This window comes from Natator depressus, chromosome 1 (genome assembly GCF_965152275.1).
Source record: "Natator depressus isolate rNatDep1 chromosome 1, rNatDep2.hap1, whole genome shotgun sequence".
NCBI lineage: Eukaryota > Metazoa > Chordata > Testudines > Cheloniidae > Natator > Natator depressus.
Genome location: NC_134234.1, coordinates 261,939,908 through 261,965,472, shown reverse-complemented (window position 1 = coordinate 261,965,472; position 25,565 = coordinate 261,939,908). Strand labels below are relative to the sequence as shown.

Here is a 25,565-nt window from a genome sequence, read left to right as displayed (position 1 = left end):
ACATCTTTCAAGCACAACTGACAATTTATTTCAGAAGCAAATTATTAAACAGCTGCAGTTTATTAGTCTAATTTACAAGAGAATAAGAAAAATATTTTTTTCAGTAATTCGGACCTTGGTATTTCATTTGCAATGTTCTAGATTTTGTGCATTAACATGGCTGTGTGCAGGATTCAAAAATACATGTATAGCTGTGCAACTGATACTTTTTGAAAAATCGTGTTACACCCTATTTGTAGTTCAACTAAGCATTTAGCAGCTAGGTATCGCAGATCAGTCCTAAACATGGAAGCTATAGACAGACTGCTGACAATAACTGCATGTTAGCAACACATCAGGTATGCCGTAATTAAGAATATTTTATCTGCTACATCTCACCTGATCTATGTCATGCTGGCTCACTCGATTCTTCCCATTTCTGAAATCCAAGTTAGGCTCCAAACTGAAGAAATCTTGGAATAAAATTCACAAATTTAAATTCTTAATTCCACCTGCTGGTGAATACCATATATGTGCAGGTATGAAGCAAGATTAACACAACAAATGCCTATTTTGTACATAACAGAAAGTTAAACAAGGATGAAGAGAAAAATCACAATTGATCTTTCTTGACCTATTGATGAATTCTCTCTCAACCATTAGTGTAGTAACTTCATATAGCCCTGGATTACACAACATGGCATGGTCAACAACAATAACCTCCCCGTATTATCTTTCCTTCCCTGACTTTTTTCCCTTCCTCACCAAATCCACTGGTGAGTTAATACTGTATCAAGTTAAAAATACTTTTAGAAAACAAATGTCCTTACATCTGTTCTTAATATCACCTTGAATTATTACATTTGAAAACATTTTTAAAAATATGTAATTTACTTTTCACCATTATTACTTGTTTACTTTTTCAATTTCACTCAGTTTGACCAACAGAAACAAGACTTGTTTCTAGACAAAACTCATTTTTTACTTCTCATCCACTACTACAATGCAGCAATATTTGGGCTGCAAATACTGCATGGGTATGTTTAAATCCAAACAAAAACCTTTTATTACAAACAAATTAGTCAAACGTTATTAATGTTAAGTTTTGTAAAAATCTATTTTAGAAAACCTAAATTTTGATGTTCAATCTCTTGATATTGCCAGATATTTTTATGTTTAATTTACAAACTAATGTAAAGGTACCTTGGGGTTTAAGAAATGTTACCTTGTAGCCTTCTGCTCTTAAATGGAGTCCTGGAGGCCAGCAGCGAATCTTGGGAATCAGTAGGGGTGCAATGCAATAGATAGTATTCCAGGTGACGCCAAAGAATAAAGAGGCATGTTTCTATGATATCTGTAGACATGCTCAGTGAAGGAGACTAAAGTTAATTTATGCTGATTTTAGATTGTAGCCCTTTTAGAGGTTTCAAAAGAAAGCTCTGATGTTGCAAAACTTCCATGCATGTTTAACTCCGTGCACGTGAGTAGTGATTGCAATCGGCCTATTCATATGGGTAAAGTTAAGCATGTGTTTGCAAGACTGGGGACCAAGGTGTCTGTTTCTTGGGAACTGAAATGACTCTGATAGACAGCTCCTAGTTGCCACGGCCCTCCATTTTTTGCACAACAGCAGTTCCAAGTTACTCACATGGCTTTTACATCCTGACAGCATGCTTGGTGGACCCATACACTTGATTCTTTTACTGTTACCTGCTTCCAGCTCTAAGAGCTTTGTTATTCAGCTGTATTTCCACTTCACCACAATGGAGGAGAATCACCAGCCTAATCACGTCAATTAACTTTATTTGTTGTTGATTTCTGTGGAGATGATGCTATGTTACTATTGACTTTCTTTCAGAGCTGCTACCACAACTAGAAAATAAATGTTTACATGCTGAGCATAGAGAAACATGTGCCTCCTCTCAACTGATTTAATCATCAATATCTGAATATTTTCTTTCCTAAGATTGGCATTTTTTAAAGTGGCCTGAAACCCAATTGCCTGCTAGGCAATAAAGCAAACTACTCCCGTTTCTCAGCCAACTTTTTCAATTTTTCTGGAGTGTCATCACTGGAGCAGTCATAATTCCAAAAGGATACAGGAACATAGGGAAAGCAACTTGGCCCGATTATTTATCAGCTTCACCAGACGCCGCCTTGCCAAAACGTATTTTTGGGCAGTAGAAATTTTGTCTACCCCAGCTGGCATCACTGACTGACACAGCTATGGCAAGAAGAAAAGATGCACAAAGATTCAACATTATGTAGCAAACCAGAACAAAGTGTTAAAAGTCAAGAAAATACCCACAACAGCCTTGTAGAATTTTGTCTCCTGGGAAAGTTCTCTCTCTCTTCTTATCCTCCCTCTCCCCCCACCCCAGGCACCACAAAAACAAATAAACCAAGTCCTACCCCACACTTTTCTGGCAAAATCTAAAGTGTTCCTTCAGGATCAAAACTATTTTATCAGTTCATGTTGGTGGAACAGCGGTCACTTATCTTCAGTTCAATTATCCCTCCCCTCTGTAACCCAATCGCTGCAGAGACTGATGGGAAACTCACACCTGTTTAATGTCTACTTATTTTGTCTGGCTGGCTAGTCACGAGACATCAGTGGTGACCAGTCTGATAAAGGTCAGCATGACATATACATTAAGAGTGACAGTAGTAATAGTTTCCAGTATAATTCGCAGTAAATATCCACTCAGTACCCTCCACAAAACTTAACCTGACATTTTTTCATCCTAATATAAATGACCACTTCCATGGCCATTTAGTTCCCACTTCATCAACTCCAACACACCCCGACAGTAAAAAGGAATAAGTATAAGATTGTCACAGCTCCATACTACAGTTATTTCTACATTTAGTTTAATTTACAGGCAACAGATACTTCTGACTGTTCATAATAAAGTCTACAGATTCTGTTACCTCCTTTATCTCATCTGGTGGGAGCTGCTCTACATTCTGTAGCTTGTTAACATTCTGACGGTGGCTATCATAGTAACTGAAGAAATCATTAGCATTCTGTTTCAGCAGATAGACAATGATGCCCAAGCCAGGCAGGCGCCAATATGGGACCACCGGTGCTTGTGTATCTAGGGGAGACCACCATCAAAGTTAAAACAAGTTCTCTCTGAAGCCCCCACAGCTATGCAGCTTATCCTCTACTGTTTGTCACCACCGTAGTGTCAAGGATATGTAAGTACTGGTAAACTTTATTTTGGATGTGTGGGCCACACTTATTACAAATGAGATATTAGGACAAAACTCAGTGATTTCATCTCTTGCTGACACATGGCAGGCAAGCAGACAGCTGTTAGCATTCAATTCCCCACATTTTCTTTTGTGATGAAACCTTATCTTTTCTGCTTTGTGCAGAGCTCACATCCAGTCTCCCTCCCTGTTAATCAGCGGCAACAAAAAGAGCTTAATGGTATATGCCCTACAAGGGGAAATTTCAACTGTGGTGCAAAATCATTATTTCAAGCCTGGGGCAGTAGGAGCACTGGAGCTATACGTTAGCCACAAAAGATTACTTCCATGCTTTGCACAAGAGCTCAGGGTTATTAAACCCTAGAATTTTGAAGTGTCCTCTGACAGTCATTCTGGGATGCTGAAAGGATAAAAACAAATGACTTCACATAAACCCAATCCATTTATCACTCAGGCTTTCCACCATAGATCACTTTCAATAGTAAACATGCTACCTATATTTTTTCACTGAACTAACTCAGGCTTCAAAGGTCTCAAAAAGCTAATTTTTATAGTAATAGTAATTCTACACCTTTTAAGATGGCTATTCTAACAGGGGAAGAGGAGAATTCTTGAAAAACATGTTCTTACACATATAAGATAATTAAATGGAAAATAAAAGTCACTGGTTGGATCAAGGCATTGGTATCAGGACAACTTAGAGATAACAGTACCATTTCTTTCTAATAGCACTGCAAAATATTTACTGCCAAGAAAAACTTAATTTGTGCTGTTGGGGTTTTGGTGTATTGTTTTAATACACTACATTTTCCACCAGTCAATCTCATGCTACCCCCATCCCCCAATTTGTTGCAGCTTGGCACAATTAACATCTTCAATAAGTTAGAAAAGGCATGTTGCACACGTCATGAACGAGGTGTATTACCTGCTATCAGTCCAACTTTCACAATTCAGTCTCGGATACATACAAAACAAGTAAACCAGAAACTCACCCTGACGGGGTCCATCTCGGTTAGTTGACTCTGACAGACTAGGAGTGAACAGACAAACTGTGTGCTGAAAGGTGGGGGCACACTGTAACATAAGTGACTGGCAGTACTCCATTACATTTGCACAGATCTACAGAAGAGGAATCACAGCAAGTCAATACAAGTAAGACTGATGAAATATTGGGTAGACAATTAATACTATTTTCAGAACTCTTCAAATTGCATACATCAGTATGACGACTAGAAATGGCTACAAATCACCCATGCCAGATATCTCACAATTCCCAACTGATGATTTTAGCAGTGCTGTGGACATGTAACTTTGTTCCTCAATTTCCTCACCTGTTGCATGGCCAACTCAATCTCATCCCTCTTGCTCACTCTGTCTCCCTCAGCATTGTCATCTTGCAGTTTAAACTGATTGAGTCTGTCTGAACCTCCAAACCGACTTAGAAGTCCTAAGCACTGGCGCTGTGACAGGAAGCAAACTTTGGTGAGTGTCTCCACCAAATAGTTAAAAAAATCCTTTGATATTTACAAGCAATAAAAATGATACATTTGCATTAATAATAATCTTACAGCCCTCATTAACCCTTTACTATCCATTCTATAACACAAGAAGTGGCAATACAAATTAAGCATTTTACATCACATGGGAGTAATTTTGTAAGCTAACCTTAAACTCATATTTACCTTAAAATGTTTAAATCACAAAGAATATAAGTTTACTTTTTGCCTGTCCTTAAATCAATTTGAAAGCAAATGGTACTTTTAGAGGGCCCCAATGGAACCCAATCTTAAATTTTGAGAAATTATCCCAATTCAGATATGTCCAGTTTAGTTAGACTGTATCCTCCAGTATGTCATCTGAAAACACACTGGAGATAAATGTGTTCAAACCCTCCTCATGTTTTCAGTTTCCTGAAGAAGGCCCAATGCCACCAAACTGTGTTGGTTTAGATAAGAACAGACAACACTGGATTGTGATTAGCACCAACCATTTACAAATTCTAAAACAAAGATTAGACGAGAAGATACTAAACCGTGTAAATTTGAATTAACCAACCATTTCCAAGTCAAATACACTGTACATTGCATGGTTTGACAGGACAGCAGTAATAACTACCCACCAGGATGGTTGTGTTCTTAGTTTAAGTAGGGCTATTATGATCACCAAATATACCTCAAAACACTGAACCAGTTCCACATGGCAATTATTAAAATACACCTTAGAAATACTTATTGCTAAATACTTTTGGGGGGAGGGAGGTGTAGAGAGAAAAATAATTAAGTCTTCTTTTCTTACTTGATGACCACAGCGGCACATGGGCTAGAATACAGTACTTGCTGTCTTTTCACTCAATTTGTTATAAGCATATTATTCAGGCCACCCAATTTTTAAATTAATAAAGAAATTAAATTGCCCAAAACAGGAACCCTTTCTCTGGTTTTCCAGGGGGACTCATGCTGAGGGATGCAGAAGTTGAGCACTCAGTCCCATCAGTACTACAGCAGCTGCTTACTGCTTGCAAGCCCACTTTTGGCTCATCTATGGAGTAGCAATAATCAGGGTTCAAGAGAACACATTATCTTACTCTCCTGTCCAAAAGCATTTGGTGTGGCAGCCTCTTTATACAATTAGGTGAGAAAGAAGTAGTTCCTACTAGTGGAAGAAAGCAGTACAACAGCAAGGCTTCAGAGCAGAAAGTAGGGTGTGAACCCTGGATATGGGACTGTCGTTACGGATTCTAATCAAGACCTACTGCCCTGCACCATATATCTGGTTTCTCCTTAAAAGGGACAAGGAAAGAAATAAGACATTGGGTGTGTCAGACACATCAACAGGTGGAGCTGAGGATGTCCTTGTGGTGAAAGTGGAATACTTCTGAATTACTTCATTTTGGTATTGGTCTCAAATCCCTCCTCTTTCTTCACATCTAGTAGATGAATCCTACAGATCTCTGCAGGCTCGACTGTAAAATGAAAGTCTCTAATCTAACTTTCCTTTTGTCAAAGTCTTCAATTCTTTTTTTTTTTTTTTTTTTGCTGGGGGAGAGGAGGAGATAAGTTTCTCAATTCTTAGTTAGAGAGTAACAGATATTCGTTCTATGAGAACTGGTACAAAATTAGGATGCAATTCTCATTTAAATATGAAATTCCTAACAGACATGAGACTAAAACATAAAACTCAGTTACCTGAAATCGTCCTATATGCCCTTGTAGCTCCATTTGTGTCCCTTCGTTAATATCGATATCGAATTCACCTAACACACCTAACAAAACAGACATGAGAGGATACAATACTGGGTGTTTTTTCTTTTAATTAAAAACACTTATGGTTTAGTATTTTACATTTAACTAATAGAGCTGGTCAGAAAACGTCCATCAAAATGAAATTTTGACAAAACTTTTGCACAAACATTTTGCACAAACATTTGTGAAGAATGTGTTCAGATCTAGCTGTAGCTACTAGGATATATACGATTATGTAATTAGATTATTTATTGAGTAATACTATATGCATTTTTTAAAATAAAGTTTTGGGGTGAATTTCAGCACTTATGAAAAAAATGAAGCCTTGGCAAAGAACTGGCAGTTGTTGTGCTAGTCTTTCCACATAGCTAAACCAATAAACTTCAGTTACGACCTACAGCACTGTGCGGCCATTGTAATTCTAGTCATAGGCCCCTCGTGAGGAAACACTGCCAATCATGACTAAACATAGTATGGTGAATTTGGGAGGAGCCCAAATATGTCCACAAGGGTCTAGAGAAGACCACCAAACCCAGCACAATAGTGAATAGATATTTTCATGAAGGTAGACCCTCAGAGAGAGGAGGTTAGTGCACTAACCTTCAGTATCACCCCCCAAAAAAAACTTTTTATAAATAAAAATGTAGGAAACATTAATTACCACCAACTAGGAAAAAAAATAGATTATTTTAGGCAAATAAGTTCCTGTGCCTCAGTTTTCTCAGTTGTAAAGTGGACTGGCTGAACAATCCTCTTGTATCTACCTCCCAATTGCATTGTGAAGACGAACTGTAGTAGGCTAATATTAGAACACTGAAAGCACTGTAGAAGTATTAGGTATTATTATGCAAATGCAGCAGGAAAGTCAAGCCTACATCAACATATTGTGGATTCCACATCCACTGTCAGACGAGTATAACAAAATTGGAGTTTTTGCGATTTAAGATATAACCCTACCAGGCAGAGCTGCTTTGCTGATTATTCCTGTCAGAAAGGCTAGTTCCTGAAGTGATCCTGCACTGACATCTTGACACCGCAAGATTGCCTGAATAGTATCTGAATGGGATATTAGAAACTGCAAAACCTAAACCACAGAAGGGGGGAAGGAAAACATGAGTGATGAAAAAATTGAATAGTAATCTAATAAATAAAATCAGAATTATTACTTTAAGAACTTCAGTGCAATTTCTCATATTGGTGAGAACATTATAAAGAAAATGTTACTGACGGAACAAATATTATACATAATCTGGCAGCAAACAGTATCATCAGCCAATGTTGGACACCGAAAGATCATTCTTGGTCTCTTAGCTTACCTGTCCAGCTGCCTGCAGATGTTGTGCCATGCTGGATGTGAGGATCACCTGGCACAGCTGGAGGGCTGGGAGAAGAATCTGGCGATAGCGCTCCACAGGAGCAGGAATGAAGACAGGCGGATCTCTCATTCCAAACATTCTGAAGAGATTTAAGATGAAAGGTATCAATAGTTGAAGGAAACTGGAGGCTACAAAAACAGACAGTTTACAAGCACCCTAAAGGGTACGGAAACATCACAGTACTCAATAATAGCTCCTCAGTTAAGGCTATTAGCTTTCCAGTATAAGGCCAATTTCACACAAATCCCTTTTTAACTTCCTCAGAAAGCTGCTTTAGATCTGAAGTTTCCCATGCATTCTCTAGCTAGAAGACAATGTTTCTTTGAAAATGTCCAGATTAATCAGATGGACTTGGTCTAGAAACAGCAGATTTGTTTTCCTCAGTTGTCCTCAGTGAAAACAAGCGGCTTCAAAAACACTCCTTTCAGGTTCCAACAGAGCATGTAAACTCCAGCTGATATATTTAGACCTCAGTGCTTACTGAAACTCCCCTATACCCCCCCTTTTTTTTAAGTTTCTAGCTATTCTTGTTGCAAAGATTGCCTTGGAAATGTAAAGTGAGTATCAGGGTTGGAAATTAGTCAAGATGTTTTTTCCTAAACATACAAGTTACTCCTTTTCTTCCCCCAGCCACCTCACAACCAAAAGTTGCACATTGTGTCCCCACCCCAACAGATACTGGCCATCTGAGCTCCTGCTCCTGGTTGCTAGCACCTTAAAAATAATTAGACATACAAACTTCCCGCTGGGAAAGTTAGGCAGCGTTTAGGTTACTCTAATTAACCAATTTAACAACACTGTACAACTCCATGGAGTTCATAGAATCACAGAATATCAGGGTTGGAAGGGACCTCAGGAGGTCATCTAGTCCAACCCCTGCTCAAAGCAGGACCAATCCCCAATTTTTGGCCCAGATCCCTAAATGGCCCCCTCAAGGATTGAACTCACAACCCTGTGTTTAGCAGGCCAATGCTCAAACCACTGAGCTATCCCTCCCCCCAAGTTGCTGTGTCACATATTACGAATATCATGAAACAACTTGGAAATTAAATTTACTTCAATATTATATGTTCTGTGTGTTCTTACAGGAAGGAAGAAGAGAATGCATCAAACACAGGCTCTAACCACCACCTTCAAACCACCTCCAATCCCTCAAAAATTAAGTCTATAATATATAGAAAAATGGTTTAAACAACACTAATTTTCGCTGCTGTAGATTTCAGCAACTTCAGCTCTAAACTAGCAGAACCTAATTTATGTTTAAAAAATTCTGGACTACTTTCCACAGAATCAGATAAGCTAGAGGGCTTTATATCCTGGAGCCAACTGGAAAGTACCATAATTTACCCCTTTATGCCTGGTAAACCGGAATTTTCCATGCCAATAAGACAGCTTGAATTTAGCTACTGAAAAGTTAAACAGAGAAAACATTTTTAACACAAGGATGAAAGACTGCAAAAGTCAGTGATTTTCGCATCCTCCAAGAATGGGTTTTATGGTCTAGCACTCAGTTGAAGGACCAATTCCATGGACACCTACCCCTGATGATGTGTCTCTGGTCGCATGTCATATACCTGACACTGTGCAAGCCTCACAATCACTCCAGACCTCAGCAACTCTAATGCCCCCTGTTGGATTTTAGCCACTCTGGTCAAGAATGCCTAGAATATAGAAGAGAACAGAGAAAAAACTGTCATGCAAACTTAAAGTGAGACTCCATTTATAGGTTTCAGAGTGGTAGCCGTGTTAGTCTGTATCAGCAAAAAGAACGAGGAGTACTTGTGGCACCTTAGAGACTAACAAATTTATCTGGGCATAAGCTTTCATGGGCTAAAACCCACTTCATCAGATGCATGCAGTGGAAAATACAGTAGGAAGATAGACAGACAGACAGAGAACATGAAAAAATGGGGGTTGCCATACCAGTTGACAAGAAGGTGTGAGTAACAGTAGCGGAAAAATTAGCAGGTGGAAATAGTCACATCAGCCACACCATCAGGGGCTCATTCACCTGCACATCTACCAATGTGATATATGCCATCATGTGCCAGCAATGCCCCTCTGCCATGTACATTGGCCAAACTGGACAGTCTCTACGCAAAAGAATAAATGGACACAAATCAGACATCAAGAATTGTAACATTCAAAAACCAGTCGGAGAACACTTCAACCTCCCTAGACACTCAATCACAGACCTAAAGTCGCAATTCTTCAACAAAAAACTTCAAAAACAGACTCCAATGAGAAACTGCAGAACTGGAATTAATTTGCAAACTGGACACCATTAAATTAGGCTTGAATAAAGATTGGGAGTGGATGGGTCATTACACAAACTAAAAACTATTTTCCCCTATTGTTACTCACACCTTCTTGTCAACTGTTTGAAATAGGCCATCCTGATTATCACTACAAGAGGGTTTTTTTTTTTTTTCCTCCTGCTGATAATAGCCCACCTTAATTGATTAGTCTCGTTAGAGTTGGTATGGCAACCCCCTTTTTTCCCATGTTCTCTCTCTCTCATTTCTATTCCTACTGTATTTTCCACTGCATGCATCTGATGAAGTGGGTTTTAGCCCACAAAAGCTTATGCCCAAATAAATTTGTTAGTCTCTAAGGTGCCACAAGTACTCCATTTATATTAATGTTCTTGCCCTCCTTGCTTTCAACAGTATCCCAAAATATATCTATTATATGCAGAACAACTTTTGCTGTTGTTGAAAATACCATAAATTGAAAACATACTGACGAAACAGAAAGGCCCATATAGTTTTTAAATATGTCATCTGTTAATTGGACACGCACTCTTATCAAGAACGTGAAGCTCAAGAAAGCAACTTTCGTTTGTGAAGAAAACAGTCCCGGGTGAGCTCTTACCATTTTGGATTCATAGGTGTAAAGAGCTTTAAGTAAAGGAGGTTGAGGCGTGAGTAAGCTCTGAAGAGTGAAGTCATCATCTGCTAGGCTATCCACAAGCACCTTCAGGTAGCCACTGTTGGAGAGATACAAGAGCCATTGCTGCTGCTTGTCTACTGAGACAATGCGATCAAGTAAAGCCAGTGCTAGCATCTAAAAATAATCAACAAAAAAATAATTAAATCAATTAGCCAGAATGCTGAGATTTCTAATACATGCCTAGAGACAGGCAACATGTTTATATACTGAAATTCAGACCTTATTTTGGTCCATTGTTTGTAGAAACCTCTTAACAAAACTGAATATATTTTTTCCCCACACACTAACCTGTTCTTTTATTTGGAAGTTACTGCACCATCTAGTTCGTGGGGTTTTAATACAGAGAAAACCAACTTGACTCCCTTTGTTGTTTATGGCTCTATCTAGCAAAACTAATACTTAGAATATTTTCAAAATGCTTCCAAACACTATAGGGACACTTATCTACTTGAAAATAATATTTGTTTTTTGGGTTTTTTTTAAGTCTACTCTTGTTACAAGTAGCATATAACCTCAATATAATCTGAAAAATAAGTGAAAACATTTTCTCTCTTCAGTTTCTTTACTGGCACATTTGACAAAACTACCTGTCTTGTCATTTTTACTCCTTCCCCTGGATCTTTCATACAGCAAGAGGAGAAAGAGAATGTTTTAAAAAATTGAAAATACGATGGTATAAATCACTAAGTTAGGACAATGAAATACCTGAAGCTATCTTTAAACACAGTTTTTGAAAATGATGAAGTCCCTGTGAGGATTTTATTCACATTTTATAAGTAAGGAAACAGACACAAGGAAATCAAGAGATTTGCCCAAGATCAAACAGCAGGTCAATATCAGATCTAGACATGGGATTCAGCAAGTCCTAGCTTCCAGTCCTGTGCTTTGTCCTCTAGACCATACTACCTCTGCAACAGCATTAACAATGGCCCTGCTTCTGCACAGCTAGCAGGGTGAGTTCACACATTGCTTTTCAATGGACCATACCAAAATAATGGTTTTTTTAAAAAATATATCTAAATTGTCGAGTGATTTTTTATTTCAGTAGATATTTGTAATACTCACCAAATTACAATTTAAAAAAATTATCAAATGTTCACCGAAATAGTTGAAAAGCATCCCTTAAAAAAAAAAAAACTTTAGGCTACAAGGGAATAGATTCATTTACCCGGCCTATCTCATGGCCATCACAGGCATCTCTGCAGACCACCTCCATGAGGGCAGCACCGTAGCTTTCAATAATTGCCATGTTTTCTCGCTGCAGTTTACTGAATGCATCTTCTGGAGCTGTCAGACGTTCCCACATTGTTTTTTTGGCTATGAAAAAAGTGAGAAAAATAGAATTAAAGAAGATGCAGAAGGATGAAGTGGTTTGATGCAGCAAAACAGCAGCCACTTCTTTCAGGACATTAAAGTAGTCATAATCTATACATAATCTCAGTAAGGGGGGGTGGGGGGGGAAGCACGCTTCTGAAGTGACAATACAAATATATTTGTTCCTGTACAAATATATTTGGTCCTCAAATCAGTTACTCTGGCCAGAACATCCAAGTAGGGGGTGTGTGTATACATGTACGTATATCTCCCCTCCCCTCAGATGGTCTGGTCAGGAAAACTTACTGTAGGATAAAATACATATACATGCATAGGAGCTGGAACTAGGGGCATGAGGGGGGAGGGGGGTGCCTGGCTTGAAGTGGTTTCCATTATATACAGGATTTACAGTTTGGTTCAATGGCTCACAGCACCCGCACTATAAAAATTGTTCTAACGCCCCTGTACACATGCAAACTCTTTCAACTGAACCTAAAAAACTTCAACTGAGATTAAAGCAATCAATCTTAAGGGAAGCAAACAAGATGCATCCAGTGGAAAATAATTATGTCCAAAGCAATCAATAAACTGTAAAGGAACTGTAACAATTTTACTGACACTTTCAATCATTGCAATTCCCAGCACTAATAAAATCATAGTGGTGGTAGTCTGAATGACCAGGCATGAGAACCAAGCTTGATTTCTGATCCTGATCCCTTGCTCCGAGATTCAGCAGTGGCTAGGAATATTGAAGAGGCAAAGAATTCAGCCCTTAGACAGAAAGAGTATGGCTGGCACCAGTAGCCCTGCTGATTGCTTAAGGAGCAGTCTTGATTAGCTTTGAAAATGAGTTCCTTTCAAGTCATCTTCAGCTAGAGGAATAAAAGCAGCACCAAAGAGCAGTAAGAGGTTCCTGTAGTTCCAAATGAAACACTGAGAGAGTACATAAGCAGGAGTGCACAGAATGTTTTCCAATAGCTTCCAACAATGTTAACAAATTTAATACATTTCCAACAGGCCCTGAGACCTTTAACAGATTTGTAATTATGGTTCACTCCTCGTTAAATGGACACTGAATAACAAATCACATATTTTAGTCCTTGATATCAGGAAATCCAAAGCTCATGGTACAGAATATATTTTGAATGAATACTTAGAAATGGCCGTTGACAATTCTCTGTCCCGACTTAATTCTAACACAGTGGGATAACAAACAGCACTGGGTTTGATACACAATTGGTCATCTTTTTCTCAAAACACAATTGTATCCTACCTGCTTCTAAGGTGTCTGGTTCATCTGGTCTCTGGGCAATCTGTAAGTAATAAAGCAGTGATCCATACAGATGTGTTCTCACACGTTGGAATCCACCACCTGGTCATAAGAAACAGTTATTTGTAACAGGGAACAAATTGGTATAAGTCAAATTATTATTCTATTAATACCATCTGTGTCCCCCACTTAATTTATCTTCACAATGCTAGTGCTGGCAGTAGCAAAACAAATGAAAAATTATGTTTTCTTATACGAGAGCTTTGTCTTTGGCGTACCGATCCAGGGTTACGAGAATGAGTTTAGCAAAGCAAGGTCTTGTCTGATAAGCTATAACCACTGCAATATTCAATCCCCTTTTATACATACACACTACATAGCCCTCCACCTCAACGGTTCTGATTTTCAGGATAGCACGCTAAGTAACTGTCTCCTCAGAGTAACATAACTTACAGGATGTCTATAAAGGTAACTCTAAAAGGTGCACCTGTATTAATGCCATAAAGAAGTTCAATCCAGTGATTTAAGGGTGGTTCACAGTGCATTTATGCAGTCTTGGCATGCTGGAATCCACTCACAGACAGTGCAATTATTTTATGCTTTTAATGGCATACCTGTTTTCAAAATGAAATCCAATAGTTTTTTTAAGATGATATGGAGGGAAGAGTCACCAATGGAAGCAAAACCCACAGATATGCCCTCTGAACCAGGTGATGATGTGAAAGAACCATCCAGCATCAAGACATACTGGGAGTGTCCAGGTACAGGGACTGCAAGTGGCCGCTTTTGCTCAGTGCGCACAGACTGGCTAAGGTGGGCAGTGAGGGTAAACACAGCCCCTGCCACCACTGGCATTAACTCCTGAGCTGCATCATCATCTAGAATCTTAAGAGGACGGGGGAGGAAAAAGAGAACATGTTTGATTTCAGGAGGTACCAGACCACTTATTCAGCTGCCCACATCTACATAATTTCTGCAAGCAAAAGGAATGCATCTTAATGTTACATTATTTGACATTTTTATTTCATTAAATTAGAAATAGAAGATTTTCTATACAAAATAAATCAATATCTGAACACAGTGTCTTTTTTCAAAAAGAGTGTAATATAACATTTTGGACTAGACTATTAGCCTTATGGTTCTCACTCCCCCAAACCACAAACATAATGACATGTATTTGGGCAGGGAAACAGAAGGGAGAAGAGTGCAATGGCTGTATTAAAGCCTGATTTTAAATATTTCACATATAAACAAACAAGTTAGAGAAAGAACAATTCAGCCATGTTACATTTCAATATCTAAAAAAAATTCGTATTAGTAAAAGGAAAAGTTAAACAAGACACAATTTAGAAAAACTTGGTACCCATCTGAGAGCAGCCACAAGAATTCTTCAGGAAGGGGATAAAGTCAGTACTTCATTTGTCTCATTTCATTTGACCATTTAAAGGGTGAAATTACCTTCTCAGTTACTTGTTTATATAAATATCCTTTGCAACCCAAGTTCTTTTCCTAACTTGCCTTTTTATACATATAAAATGATTTGGCACAATTATTTCTCTGTTGTCTTTACAAACTGGTAAAAATTATTCATTTGCCAAAGTTAATAAAAGCTTTAGCAAAATAAATAAATAAATAGATCGCTCTTCCCTCTCTCCATAGCACATGCAATTTTTGCTAGCATAGTGATAGTGATGGAGGAAAACTGAAATACAAACACAGCCCAGCAGATGTTTTGTAAAATGGTAAAAAGATGAAATTTTCCCTTTAATGCAAAATCAAGTACCACCAAAGTTAAAAAAGATGGTTGGTTTCCAAAAGAGAATTACCTTGTCATGCACATCTTGTAAGAGGTCCCGGATAATCAGCTGTCTATCTTCAGCCTGTATGAGGTCTTGTGGGCAGGCAGTGAGTATAATTTCCACCAGCTGTCTCCAGGACTCCAGTGCATGCCGCTTTGCATGGAGACACTGCAGCAACTTGTTCCGCTCCACCACATACTGCAGAATTGTGTTGATCTCCTGGACTCCCAAGAAAAGGAAATTTTAGTTAGATTATATAGCACAAGAATATGATGACAGACTGCAGGTGGCTTGTCTTACTTTATGGTCATAGTCTCTGAAAAAAACAAACCACTTAAATATCTTTAGGCTATCAGAAAAAGCAATGGGATTGTTCTTTCAATTCAATGGGACTAGGGACTTTTCCAAGTAGGGTGTAAATCTACAGAGCTCTAGAGTGCCGTGCACTAACTGGCCATATGGACCCTGCTACCAGGCATTAAAAGTTCCCTCGTGTGCTTTGACCTTCTCCCATTTCAAACATCAGTAGGTCAAAGCACACAAGGGAACTTTTAATGCCTGGTAGCAGGGTCCACACAATTAGTGCACAGCAATCTTGTGTGCTGTAGATTTACACCCCAGCTTGCCGCATACTAACTCTCTACCAAGGCAAGCTCCAGGTTATTTTGACTAGACTTACCTCCATAAGTAAAGGTCTCTGTCCTATGGCTGCCATTCCTGGAAGGGCATTAACTTCTGCAACCAGAACTCTGTGAAGATACTGGAATTGAAAGAGCAGGGGGAAAAAAAAAAAAAATCAAACTAACAGAATGAAAGGGGATTCCAGTATGCCTAAATACTGCCGTGTCTAGATTGTGAACTTCCCCGCTGTCTGGAAATGTTTGCAACACAAACATAGTGGATTCAGCTTAGGAGACAGCTGCACACTTAGGTCTTGTCTACACTATCAAGGTAAGTCGACCTAAGTTACACTACTCCAGCTACAGGAATAACATAGTTGGAGTCAATGGAGCTTAGGTCGATTTATTGCAGTGTCTACACTGCGCTGCGTTAATGGGAGACACTCTCCCATTGACTTACCATACTCATCTCGCTCTGGTGGAGTACCAGAGTCGACAGGAGAGCGCTCTGTGGTTGATTTAGCAGGTCTTCACTAGACCCGCTAAATCAACCCCCGCTGCATCGATCGCAGAGGCAGCAATCCCCATTAAGTGTAGACATGGCCTTAGTTTCCTTGATTTTGCATATCCCCCCTTATCTCACCCCTCTCATATTACTGCAGCCCTTCAACTGCCCAACTTCACTCTCTCTACCCATTGTGCTTCACACCCTCCTCTCCTCACTTCCCATTCTCCTTTTCCCTAACAGTTTTCCTCTTCCTTTATCCACCCCCTCTTATTCCCACAATCCCTTCCTCTTCCCACTTCAATTGCAACTGCTCCCTACTCCAAAAAAAAAGTCTTAAAGATTTTTAAAACAATTATATTTTAAAAGACATGGAACACCCTGGAATCAACATGGCCAAGTTCTTACAATCACCCAGATCACTGCTTCCATGTTGTACCCTTTCCCCAACCCTTTATCTGCTCTTTGTCTTACAGACTTTAAAGTCTTCAAGGCAGGGATTTGGTCTTCCTATATGTTCATACAACACGCAGCACAATGGAACCATGATCCTGACTGCAGCCTTTGCATGCTACTCCAATCTACAGGTATATAAATAAGTGACAATTTAAGTGACATTATTAACAAAATTTGGGGGGAGAGGGAGTTTAGAATGGAAAAACATTGCAGAGCACAAAAACTCCCCTGACAGCATCCATCATCAGTATAACACAGATGGAGGACCAAGAGCTCTTATACAAGATATGGACATTAAAAAGAAAATCAGTTTTAAGTCTAATTAGCTCACACGATGAAACATACAACTAAAAACAGTAAAAATAACTGTGTGTTCACATACTGAAATGGCTAAACTCTTTCTTTTGGAGAAGGAACAACAGGTTTGGGTCTGTAAACAGAGGTAAACCTAATGGCTCTTAATATAATAACCAGGCAATTATAGTGATGTAAGTAGTTGCTAGACAAAACTTGTTTGACCTGTGTTTGAGCTAATGAAGGAGAAACAGCAAGGGTAGCAAACAAGATCCAGTTAAAACAAGTTCTGAGTGCTTCAGAACTTTCTACTCGATAATAAAGGGTAACAATAATAGCAGGTGAAGTTGCTCAGAAGGTCCACAGGTAGCCAAGACTCTGGAGCACTTGGTAGAGGTGGTGGTTCTGCTCCTGGCCCTACTGTAACTGATCGCAGCTCACAGTGGTTGGGAGGGTGGGGGATAGATAATAAGTGAATTGCCAGTTGTTGCATGCTTGTAATGTGCTACTGAGCTGATCAGCCTTTGAACTAATAAAGATATTTTTAGTTTAATTGTCCGCTATCTAAACCTCATTGGGAAGGTAAATCCCAACACAGGGGCCAGGGTCACTATCAGTGTGTACAATGACCAGTAATAACAGAACCCAAACCCCACCAGCCATTTTTTTAAAATTACCAAATTAAATTTTAGACACCGTGTCTATCTTGAGACAGCACTCTCCAAATACTGCTTACCTTGACGTTGCAGATAACTTGCCCACGTGCATTCTTGTGCTCACAGTTAGCAATGACCTGCTCAACCTGAGCACGGTCAAAAAAATCCAGTTGCAAAGGTTCAGGGATCTCCTGGCTGAAGTCAATGGAATCCAGAATACTCAAGATCTTCCTGCGTACTGTGGAAGAAAATGAACTATTATCCTATTCAGAAATTCCAAGTTCCTACTGGGACCTTAACTGACCTTTGTAAATACAATTCTTCACTTTAACAAGCCTCACAAGAAGAGCTTTCTGAGCAGCTAAGGCTATGAATCTATGTTAACAGAATAGATATTTGTCTTTTATGATTTAGATGACTAACTCATTTCTACAACGTCATTTCTCATTTTATATATGCTCATGGGCCAAAATTTTCAGGTGTGTAAAATTCAGCTCCTAAATAAAAACAGCCTGATTTTAAGAGGTGAAGAGAACTTGCAGCAACATTTGGGTGCCTGACATGGATTTAGGAGTTCAACTTTAGTTACCTAGGTTTAAAAAAAAAAAAAAAAAAAAAAAATTTAAACACAAATGCAAATATTTTCAGTCACAGAAACTTAATGATACTATTTAGGGGTGTGTCACAGTAAGTCGCAAAATGGTTATGTGCCAGTTCACTTGACTGCCTCCTCCTGCCTTTTGCCCTCCCTTGTGCATTACTCTTTTACCTCCTCTCCTGTTCCAGTATTTTTCCCTCATTATAAAACTGTCACTTGCTTTCTAAAATCCATTAGTTCATGCTAGATAATAGTCTGCATACTGCAATTGTTGCTTTTGCTTATGTCTCCCATTTTTCATGCTGAAGTAGATCTGCTAGAGGCAGCCCTTCCTGTTCATAAGCAGAAAATCTTTATTAAGAAATAATGAATCTCCAGAGCATTTACCTTTGGAGGCAGTGTCAATGTGAAGAAATGCACTGATTGATCGACTTTCATCTTCCATCCCTCCTTCACCATCAGCTAAGGGTATTGAAATACAATAAATCAGAAAACGAAAGTAGAGAAAATATGCAAACAATTTGACCAAGCCTGAAAGGGCACATAACACGACAGCAGACCAGTCAATTTCTCACTTTTAGGTCACTACTTTTAGGATGGTAGAAAGTGAAAACAGTTATTGTCTGTTCACTGGTAACTGGTAATGTCTGTAGAATACTTTAAAGGGTTAAAACACAATGGAAATGATAAGTATTGATATTACTGTTTGGTGGCCAATGTAAAATGAATAGATGGTCTCAATCCAGTTCCTAATAATCAGACATCCACCTCACCAAAATCAGGTCAGGGTTGAGACTGGTGAAGGCAGATAGGGGAGAAACTGTTTGGTTGTGGCCCTTTCTGTGCATCTCCTCAGCTATTCCACTTATTTCATAATGTGAAGATTTCTGCTGCCACCTTTTAACCTTTGTTTTGCAGAACAAAGTAAATATATAATGTGGTGACATTGTGTCTTTGAGTTGCAACATTACATCAGTGAGTACGGTCATGATACAATATTGTATCATAATGGTACAACCTCAAAGCCTGAAATAACTTGGGACTCGACTTGCTACAAGAGACTTGTGAAGAGTGAAACTGTCCGACTTTCAGCCTGGGTGAAAACCTTATCTAAACCAGCCAGCAAGGAAGACGCTCCACCTGCTGGGAGATAGAAACAAGCAAGGACTATGAGCCATCAACCTTTTATATAGGACATGATTTTACCAAATCCATCTACTTGCCTCTAAAACCAAGTGTCTAGACTAGTGGTTCTCAAACTGTGGGTCGGGACCCCCTTTGAATGGGGTTGCCAGGGCTAGCTTAGACTTGCAGGGGTCCAGGCCTGAAGCCCGAGGCCCACTGCCCAGGGCCAAAGCCAAAGCCTGAGGGCTTCAGCTTTGGCCCCTCTGCCCAGAGCAGTGAGGCTTGGGCTTTGGCCCCCCGACCCCGGGGTAGTGGGGCTCAGGGAAGCTCAGGCTTCGGTCCCTGCTCCTGGGGCTGTGAAGTAATTTTTGTCGTCAGAAGGGGGTCGCAGTGCAATTAAGTTTGAGAACCCCTGGTCCAGACTGATACAGAAGAATGAACGGAGACACTTCAAACTAACCAACAGCCAAACAAAAAAGAATGAAAGGGAGAAAGAGTGGAATCCTGTGTTCCATATATTGCAGTCCACATTCCTCACTCCCGCAGTGTCAATACCAAACCAAATACCAGAAAGGTTTTCAAATGTTAGATGAGAACTAAAATGTGTATGTATTAAAAGAGGAGTAATTTAAGTAAGGAAAGAGGACTCTCTCACTAGTTCAAGTCTTGGTTTCCCTATTCTCCCCCAGAACATACCCCATTTTACCTAAGTAAGGTTTTACAGGCATGTCATCCAGCAGCAGATGCAAGAGTCTCTGTGTGTGGGAACGCTGGCGGTTCAGTGATGTCACACGCAGTTCTATAGATGCAGTTTTCATCAGCCAAGACATCTGGTTTAGTGCTGAAATCTCATGTTCTAGGTAAGGGAGATACAGAAAGAATCATACAGCTGAGTGAAAATAATACTCCATATTACAAGAAAATTGTTTCTTTGTTTGGGTGGGGTTTTTTGGATGGTGTGGTTTGGATGGATGGGTTTTATAATGGCGTGTGAGAGAAGTGATTTTCAACTTAATTGAACCTGGCTAAATTGTTTCCTTACTTCTTGCTCATGAAAGGTAAGGACTGACAGAAGTCCATCGCCAGGAATAGCTGCAGTGTGCGGTGGTCACACATGCATGCACAAAAAATTCTGACAATTAGTCTCGGTCTTAACTTGCAGCACCATCTACATTGCACAATACTCTGCCTTTTCTGAGCAAAGAGGGTCAATTCTGATAAATTATGGTGTCTTTATGATCTGAATAAATATCAACAAGGCACTAAGCAGAGACAGAATGTACTCAGCCTAAGTCTACACTTACAGCTGCAAGGAGAGCACACACTGGACACCCAGTTAGCACTGGTGTAAACAGCAGTGTAGATGGTGAGGCACGGCTTAGATGAGTAGAGTAGAGGAGTAGAGCAGAGCACCCTACATGCCTGAACCCCACAGATATATACCGTGAATGGGCTCTCTACAAGCCCAAGCAGCGCCTCCCGTATCTGTAGCGTCCCACTGCCTCCAGACTGCCAGAGCCTTTCCCTGCCACAATGAGAAAGGCTCCGACAGCAGGGATAGGCTCCGTCAAGGGGGAAAGAGTAGGGAAAGGCTCCGGCAGAAGGGAAAAGCTCCGTCAAGGGGGAAAGAGTAGGGAAAGGCTCCGGCAGAAGGGAAAGGCTCCAGCAGGGAGAAGCTGACAGAGCCTTTCCCCACAGCCTCCCTGCTGCTGGAACCTTTCATTGCAGCATGTAGCTACACATGTAGTGTCTCTACTTTACCCACTGCCATTAGTTAAACTTCACCAGGCTTGAACTGTCGTCTCCAGAAATCTTCATGTTCTATGTTCATCTAATTTAGGATTGTAAAATCTTTGAGCGAGACACTGTTTTTTAATCTCTGAAAAGGATTATCCAAAGTCATGGCACTATATACACATTCACTAACAAATAGTAAATTAAGACACTGCATCACCTAGACCAGACTTTGTTACGTCCAATTAATTTTTAAACTTATTCTCATTATTACAGCTGAGAAATACCTTTAGAAACGTTAAAATGTACCTATTATTCAAAAATTAATGCCAGCACTAGAAATAATCTCAGCCAATTATTCATAACAAGGAAGCCCTTCATAACATTTCATAAAATTCATACTTGGCATGGTGCAACGAACAATTCACTTCCTGGCTCTACCTGGATCCACAAGCCTTCCCCACTTTTCAGAATGTAAGATTCCATAGTAGGATCTAACAGATTTGTAATGGAAGTGAAACTTACAAACACTCTAGACTTTTGTGGGATTCGCAAAGTAAACAGGGATGAACTGCAAACCACAATAATAAAATATTTTGAGAAAAAAAATGTATCTTGAAATGTGTCTCTCTCTTCCATGCCTACTCAGTCTGCAAACTTGATATGATGGTATACAACAGCTTCCCAATTAGTGTGGATTTCAGACTAGCTAATCCAAGGAGATTACTTGGCTAAATCAACAAGTCAGCAGACAGGTTGGATTAAATCCATTCAATCAAGAATTTACCTAGAACCTTGACTCCTCCCAGTATCAAAGGGATAAACTTAATTTTAAATTAACATGAATTTTTCTTCTAAATAAAAAAAAGTTTTACCTTTGATAGAAAATGGCAAATGCTGCAACTGAGAGAATAAGAAATCCTGGCTGGTCCTCAAATATCTCATAGTTGGACCTGATGTATCTGAGCATGCACACAACTGATAGATCACCTGATAACGGAACAAAAGTAAGATTTTAATTTCTGTTCCAAATTTAAAAGACACCAAGTCAAAAGAAAAATAAAATACACACAAAAATACATGACTTAACTAATACTGTGTCTGTGTTTAAAACAAACATCCCATCGGTCTACTCCAAGGCTGAATAAATCACTTATAGCAAACACCAGATTGTCACACCACTGAAGGACTAGATGAACAGGTAGATGATTAGCTTCTGTTCATACATGCTGTGGCACCATATAAGCACCATCCTGTTCTCTTAGCTGGGAAGGTATGGAGGCTTCTCAATTCTTGGATCCACCAAAGGAAGGAAATATACTCCATGTCTTCCTTCCTGACTTTAGAACCAATTTGAATGAATTCCATTTGAAGTCATTTTTATTTCGAAAGGCTTTTAGCATGACATGGTGACTTATTTATATTTTTTATCTGATTTGATTTCATATGCAAGGCACCTAGCTCATCAATGATGCATACATGCCTAATTAAATTATGTCCATTTAGAGTACAATTATTTGTCATTGCTGCAAAGTTAAGGGGAGACGCTCCACACACTTTACAAGTAAGGATTAGTCTTAATTTTTATTCTCTAGGCAAACAATTGATGGTGCAAAAATAGAGTAACACACTCCTTGTTTAATTAACCAGCCACAGATTAGTAGGAGAAACACAAATCAAAGGTTGCTTTATAAAGAGTATCCATTTACTAACTTTGACGTGATTGCAGATTCTTTATATTGTAAATGTGCAGTAATCCATTTTTACATACTGATGGGTAGAAGGAGTAAAAGTTTTAGTATGTAAAAAAATCTAGCATAAACATTTTGGAACAAAAACTGTATCAAATCACAACCACCTCTGTGCTCATTACTAACCGAGAAGTGGCAAATCCTGTTTCAGCTTCTGCCAACACAAAATATTCTGTATAAAATACCTGATAACACAGTTCTGCAAGATGGGGAGATTCTTGCACTGCTGTAGGGCCCGTCCTTGTTTCAGTCCCTTTCTCCAGTATATTCAAGATAGCATGAAGGCAAGTTCTGGGGCAACCCAAGACACCTTAAAATAGAAGATTAATTTTTTTTTTTTTTTTAGCATTGGTTGACTTTCATAAATATCATTAACATGCATAGCTTACATATTCACCCTCACACAGACCATGGCACTGCACACACAGTTCCATGTATCAGCATTACAAAATCTGGCAGAGATTTCAGTATGGTAATATAAACTGAAGTGGGAATTGCACCTTATTAAAATTCATAAGAAAGTGTTTGACAGACTCTTTTTTTGCATTAGTAAAGAGAGAACAAATAGTCCCATATATGTCAAACAGTTTATTTAAGACCATTTTCCTTCAATTCAATTAAAAAACTGTGAATTCAACAAGTTTTTAATATTCTTGATAAATTGCATAAGAATTTGGGATTCCTGCTCTCTACCAAGCTTTGAATTATTGGTCAATATTCCATTGAAAGGAGAGTTGAATACTCTTGTCTTCCATTGATTATATCGTGAAATTTACATGGTTAAACTTGCACACCAACCAAGAAAAAATGATTCAATGTGAAAATGGAACCCTTTCTTTTCATTCTTTTTTTAATCACTATCTCCTTCAAATGATAAAAAGAGCAAGTTCCATGCCTGTAGTTTCAGAATCTGGTTGAAGAGTAGGATGGGGAGGAAACATCACTAATCATATTTGTTAATCTATGGCATGATAATCACCCAACTTGTAAAATGATTAATAGTATCTAAATAATAATAAACGGTCTATAGTGAGATATAAGAAATTAAGGATTTGAGATGGCAACGTAAGCCATGAGAGCAAAGCATCATAAGCATCCCAATGTGAAATGTTTTGTTTAACTGCTGCACACAGATATGCACATCTATCACTTCCTACCAGAAAGAACTGAAATAAAACAAACCTAAAGATCCTAAATATATTCAAGGTATTCTCTTGAAAATCATTCTTTAAATATCTCCATTCATCAGAAGAACAGAATTTTTTTTTTTCCATGCTAGAGTCAGATTCAACACAATTTACTTAAACCGTTAAACCAATAATATAATGGTCACCTGGACTGAAATCTCCATACCTGTTTTCAATGCTAAATGAGTTTTAGAAAGTCAAACATATAAATACTTGTGGAGTGTCATAATAAATTGAAGATCTACTTAATGTCATAATGATGTAAAAGTACTTTGCACCTAGGTCAGAATGGAGACATTCAAGATGACTATATTAAGTGCCTCTAGCTTTCCTGGTAAGGCTACCTGTGGATAAGATCAAGTAATTTACATAACTGGCCATTGTTAAGCTATTATACAGTAGACGCTTGTTTGCAGCAACACCTTGTAAGTGCCACTGCCGCACGCGAGCAACATTTCCGCTGGGAACGCTTTCCCCATATGAATTGTCAATGCTCCACATAGCCACTTAGGAGCAACCTAGCAAAAGTGCACCGATATGTTGCTACTAATGAGAGTCTACTGTATTTTGAAACTGCCAAACCCACTGTCAGCAAGTAAAAGTGACCTGCAAGTGGGAAAAAAGGACTCATTTCCTTGTGTGTGTTTTTGGTGCACAAATATATTATTTTTTTCACATTATAAATTCAGGTTCCATCCACCCCACTCTTCCTGGAAGGTTATGGACAACTGGAAATTTGCTGGGATTATATCCAACATCAAACAACTGCAAGCTGATTGGGAGGTGTATTTGGTTTTGTTCAGAGTATTTAAAACAGGTTTTTATATCTGTTTCTTCTTCAAGGCTTTGTCCCACCTATATGGGGTTGGCTCTTCAAGTCTTTCTTCATCCCGGTCTGTCTTAAAGCTGTTCCTTGGAAACTCTGCAGCTAATCACATACTTTTGTATGATATCTATCTACCTATCTATCCAGTTTTGGGTCTTCCAACACTTCTCTTAAACTTACAAGCAGAGGGTAAAACTCTGTTTCCTATATATTCTTCCGATCTTTTTTCACATGCCCTCAACCTGAATTCCCTCAACCTTTCTATAATTAGTACCACCACACTTCCCTAATGCTTTTGTTCTGAACATAGTCCTTCCTTGTTACTCTAATCATTTATCTCAACATTTTCATTTTCCGCTGTATTCAAGATCTGCTCCTACGTCTTCCTCTTTGCCCAGCATTCAGTGCCATACAAAAGTACAGGTTTAATTACGATTGTGTAGATCTTACTTTTCAATTTGATAGGCATTCTCCTATTGCAGATAACTCCAAACAGGTTTTTAGTTGTTTTCATTAACACCTATTTATCTAAATCTATAAAAGAGGTGGAAGAAAAAGTCTATTTCATAAATATACCTCACAACAAGGGCTATCAAGAGATTAAAAAAATCACATTGCGATGAATCGTGTGATTAAAAAAATTAATCGTGATTAAATCGCACTGT

At 38.8% G+C, this 25,565-nt stretch overlaps 1 protein-coding gene across 1 annotated transcript in view; it reads right to left on the bottom strand.

The window, feature by feature from the left end:
- NUP205 (nucleoporin 205) overlaps positions 1-25,565 on the bottom strand; it is a 70,381-nt gene that overhangs the window by 3,139 nt on the left and 41,677 nt on the right. The window contains exons 22-42 of the mRNA XM_074941805.1: positions 23,073-23,197; positions 22,012-22,126; positions 20,109-20,258; positions 18,665-18,739; positions 17,760-17,917; positions 15,828-15,908; positions 15,176-15,367; positions 13,964-14,234; positions 13,353-13,451; positions 11,934-12,082; positions 10,688-10,879; positions 9,353-9,474; positions 7,754-7,892; positions 7,395-7,521; positions 6,381-6,457; positions 4,527-4,655; positions 4,188-4,314; positions 2,911-3,077; positions 2,080-2,203; positions 1,205-1,333; positions 379-452 (exon numbers count right to left, since the gene is read on the bottom strand). Coding sequence (XP_074797906.1) covers positions 379-452; positions 1,205-1,333; positions 2,080-2,203; positions 2,911-3,077; positions 4,188-4,314; positions 4,527-4,655; positions 6,381-6,457; positions 7,395-7,521; positions 7,754-7,892; positions 9,353-9,474; positions 10,688-10,879; positions 11,934-12,082; positions 13,353-13,451; positions 13,964-14,234; positions 15,176-15,367; positions 15,828-15,908; positions 17,760-17,917; positions 18,665-18,739; positions 20,109-20,258; positions 22,012-22,126; positions 23,073-23,197 — 2,822 coding nt within the window. The remainder of the gene's footprint in view (positions 1-378; positions 453-1,204; positions 1,334-2,079; positions 2,204-2,910; positions 3,078-4,187; positions 4,315-4,526; positions 4,656-6,380; positions 6,458-7,394; positions 7,522-7,753; positions 7,893-9,352; positions 9,475-10,687; positions 10,880-11,933; positions 12,083-13,352; positions 13,452-13,963; positions 14,235-15,175; positions 15,368-15,827; positions 15,909-17,759; positions 17,918-18,664; positions 18,740-20,108; positions 20,259-22,011; positions 22,127-23,072; positions 23,198-25,565) is intronic.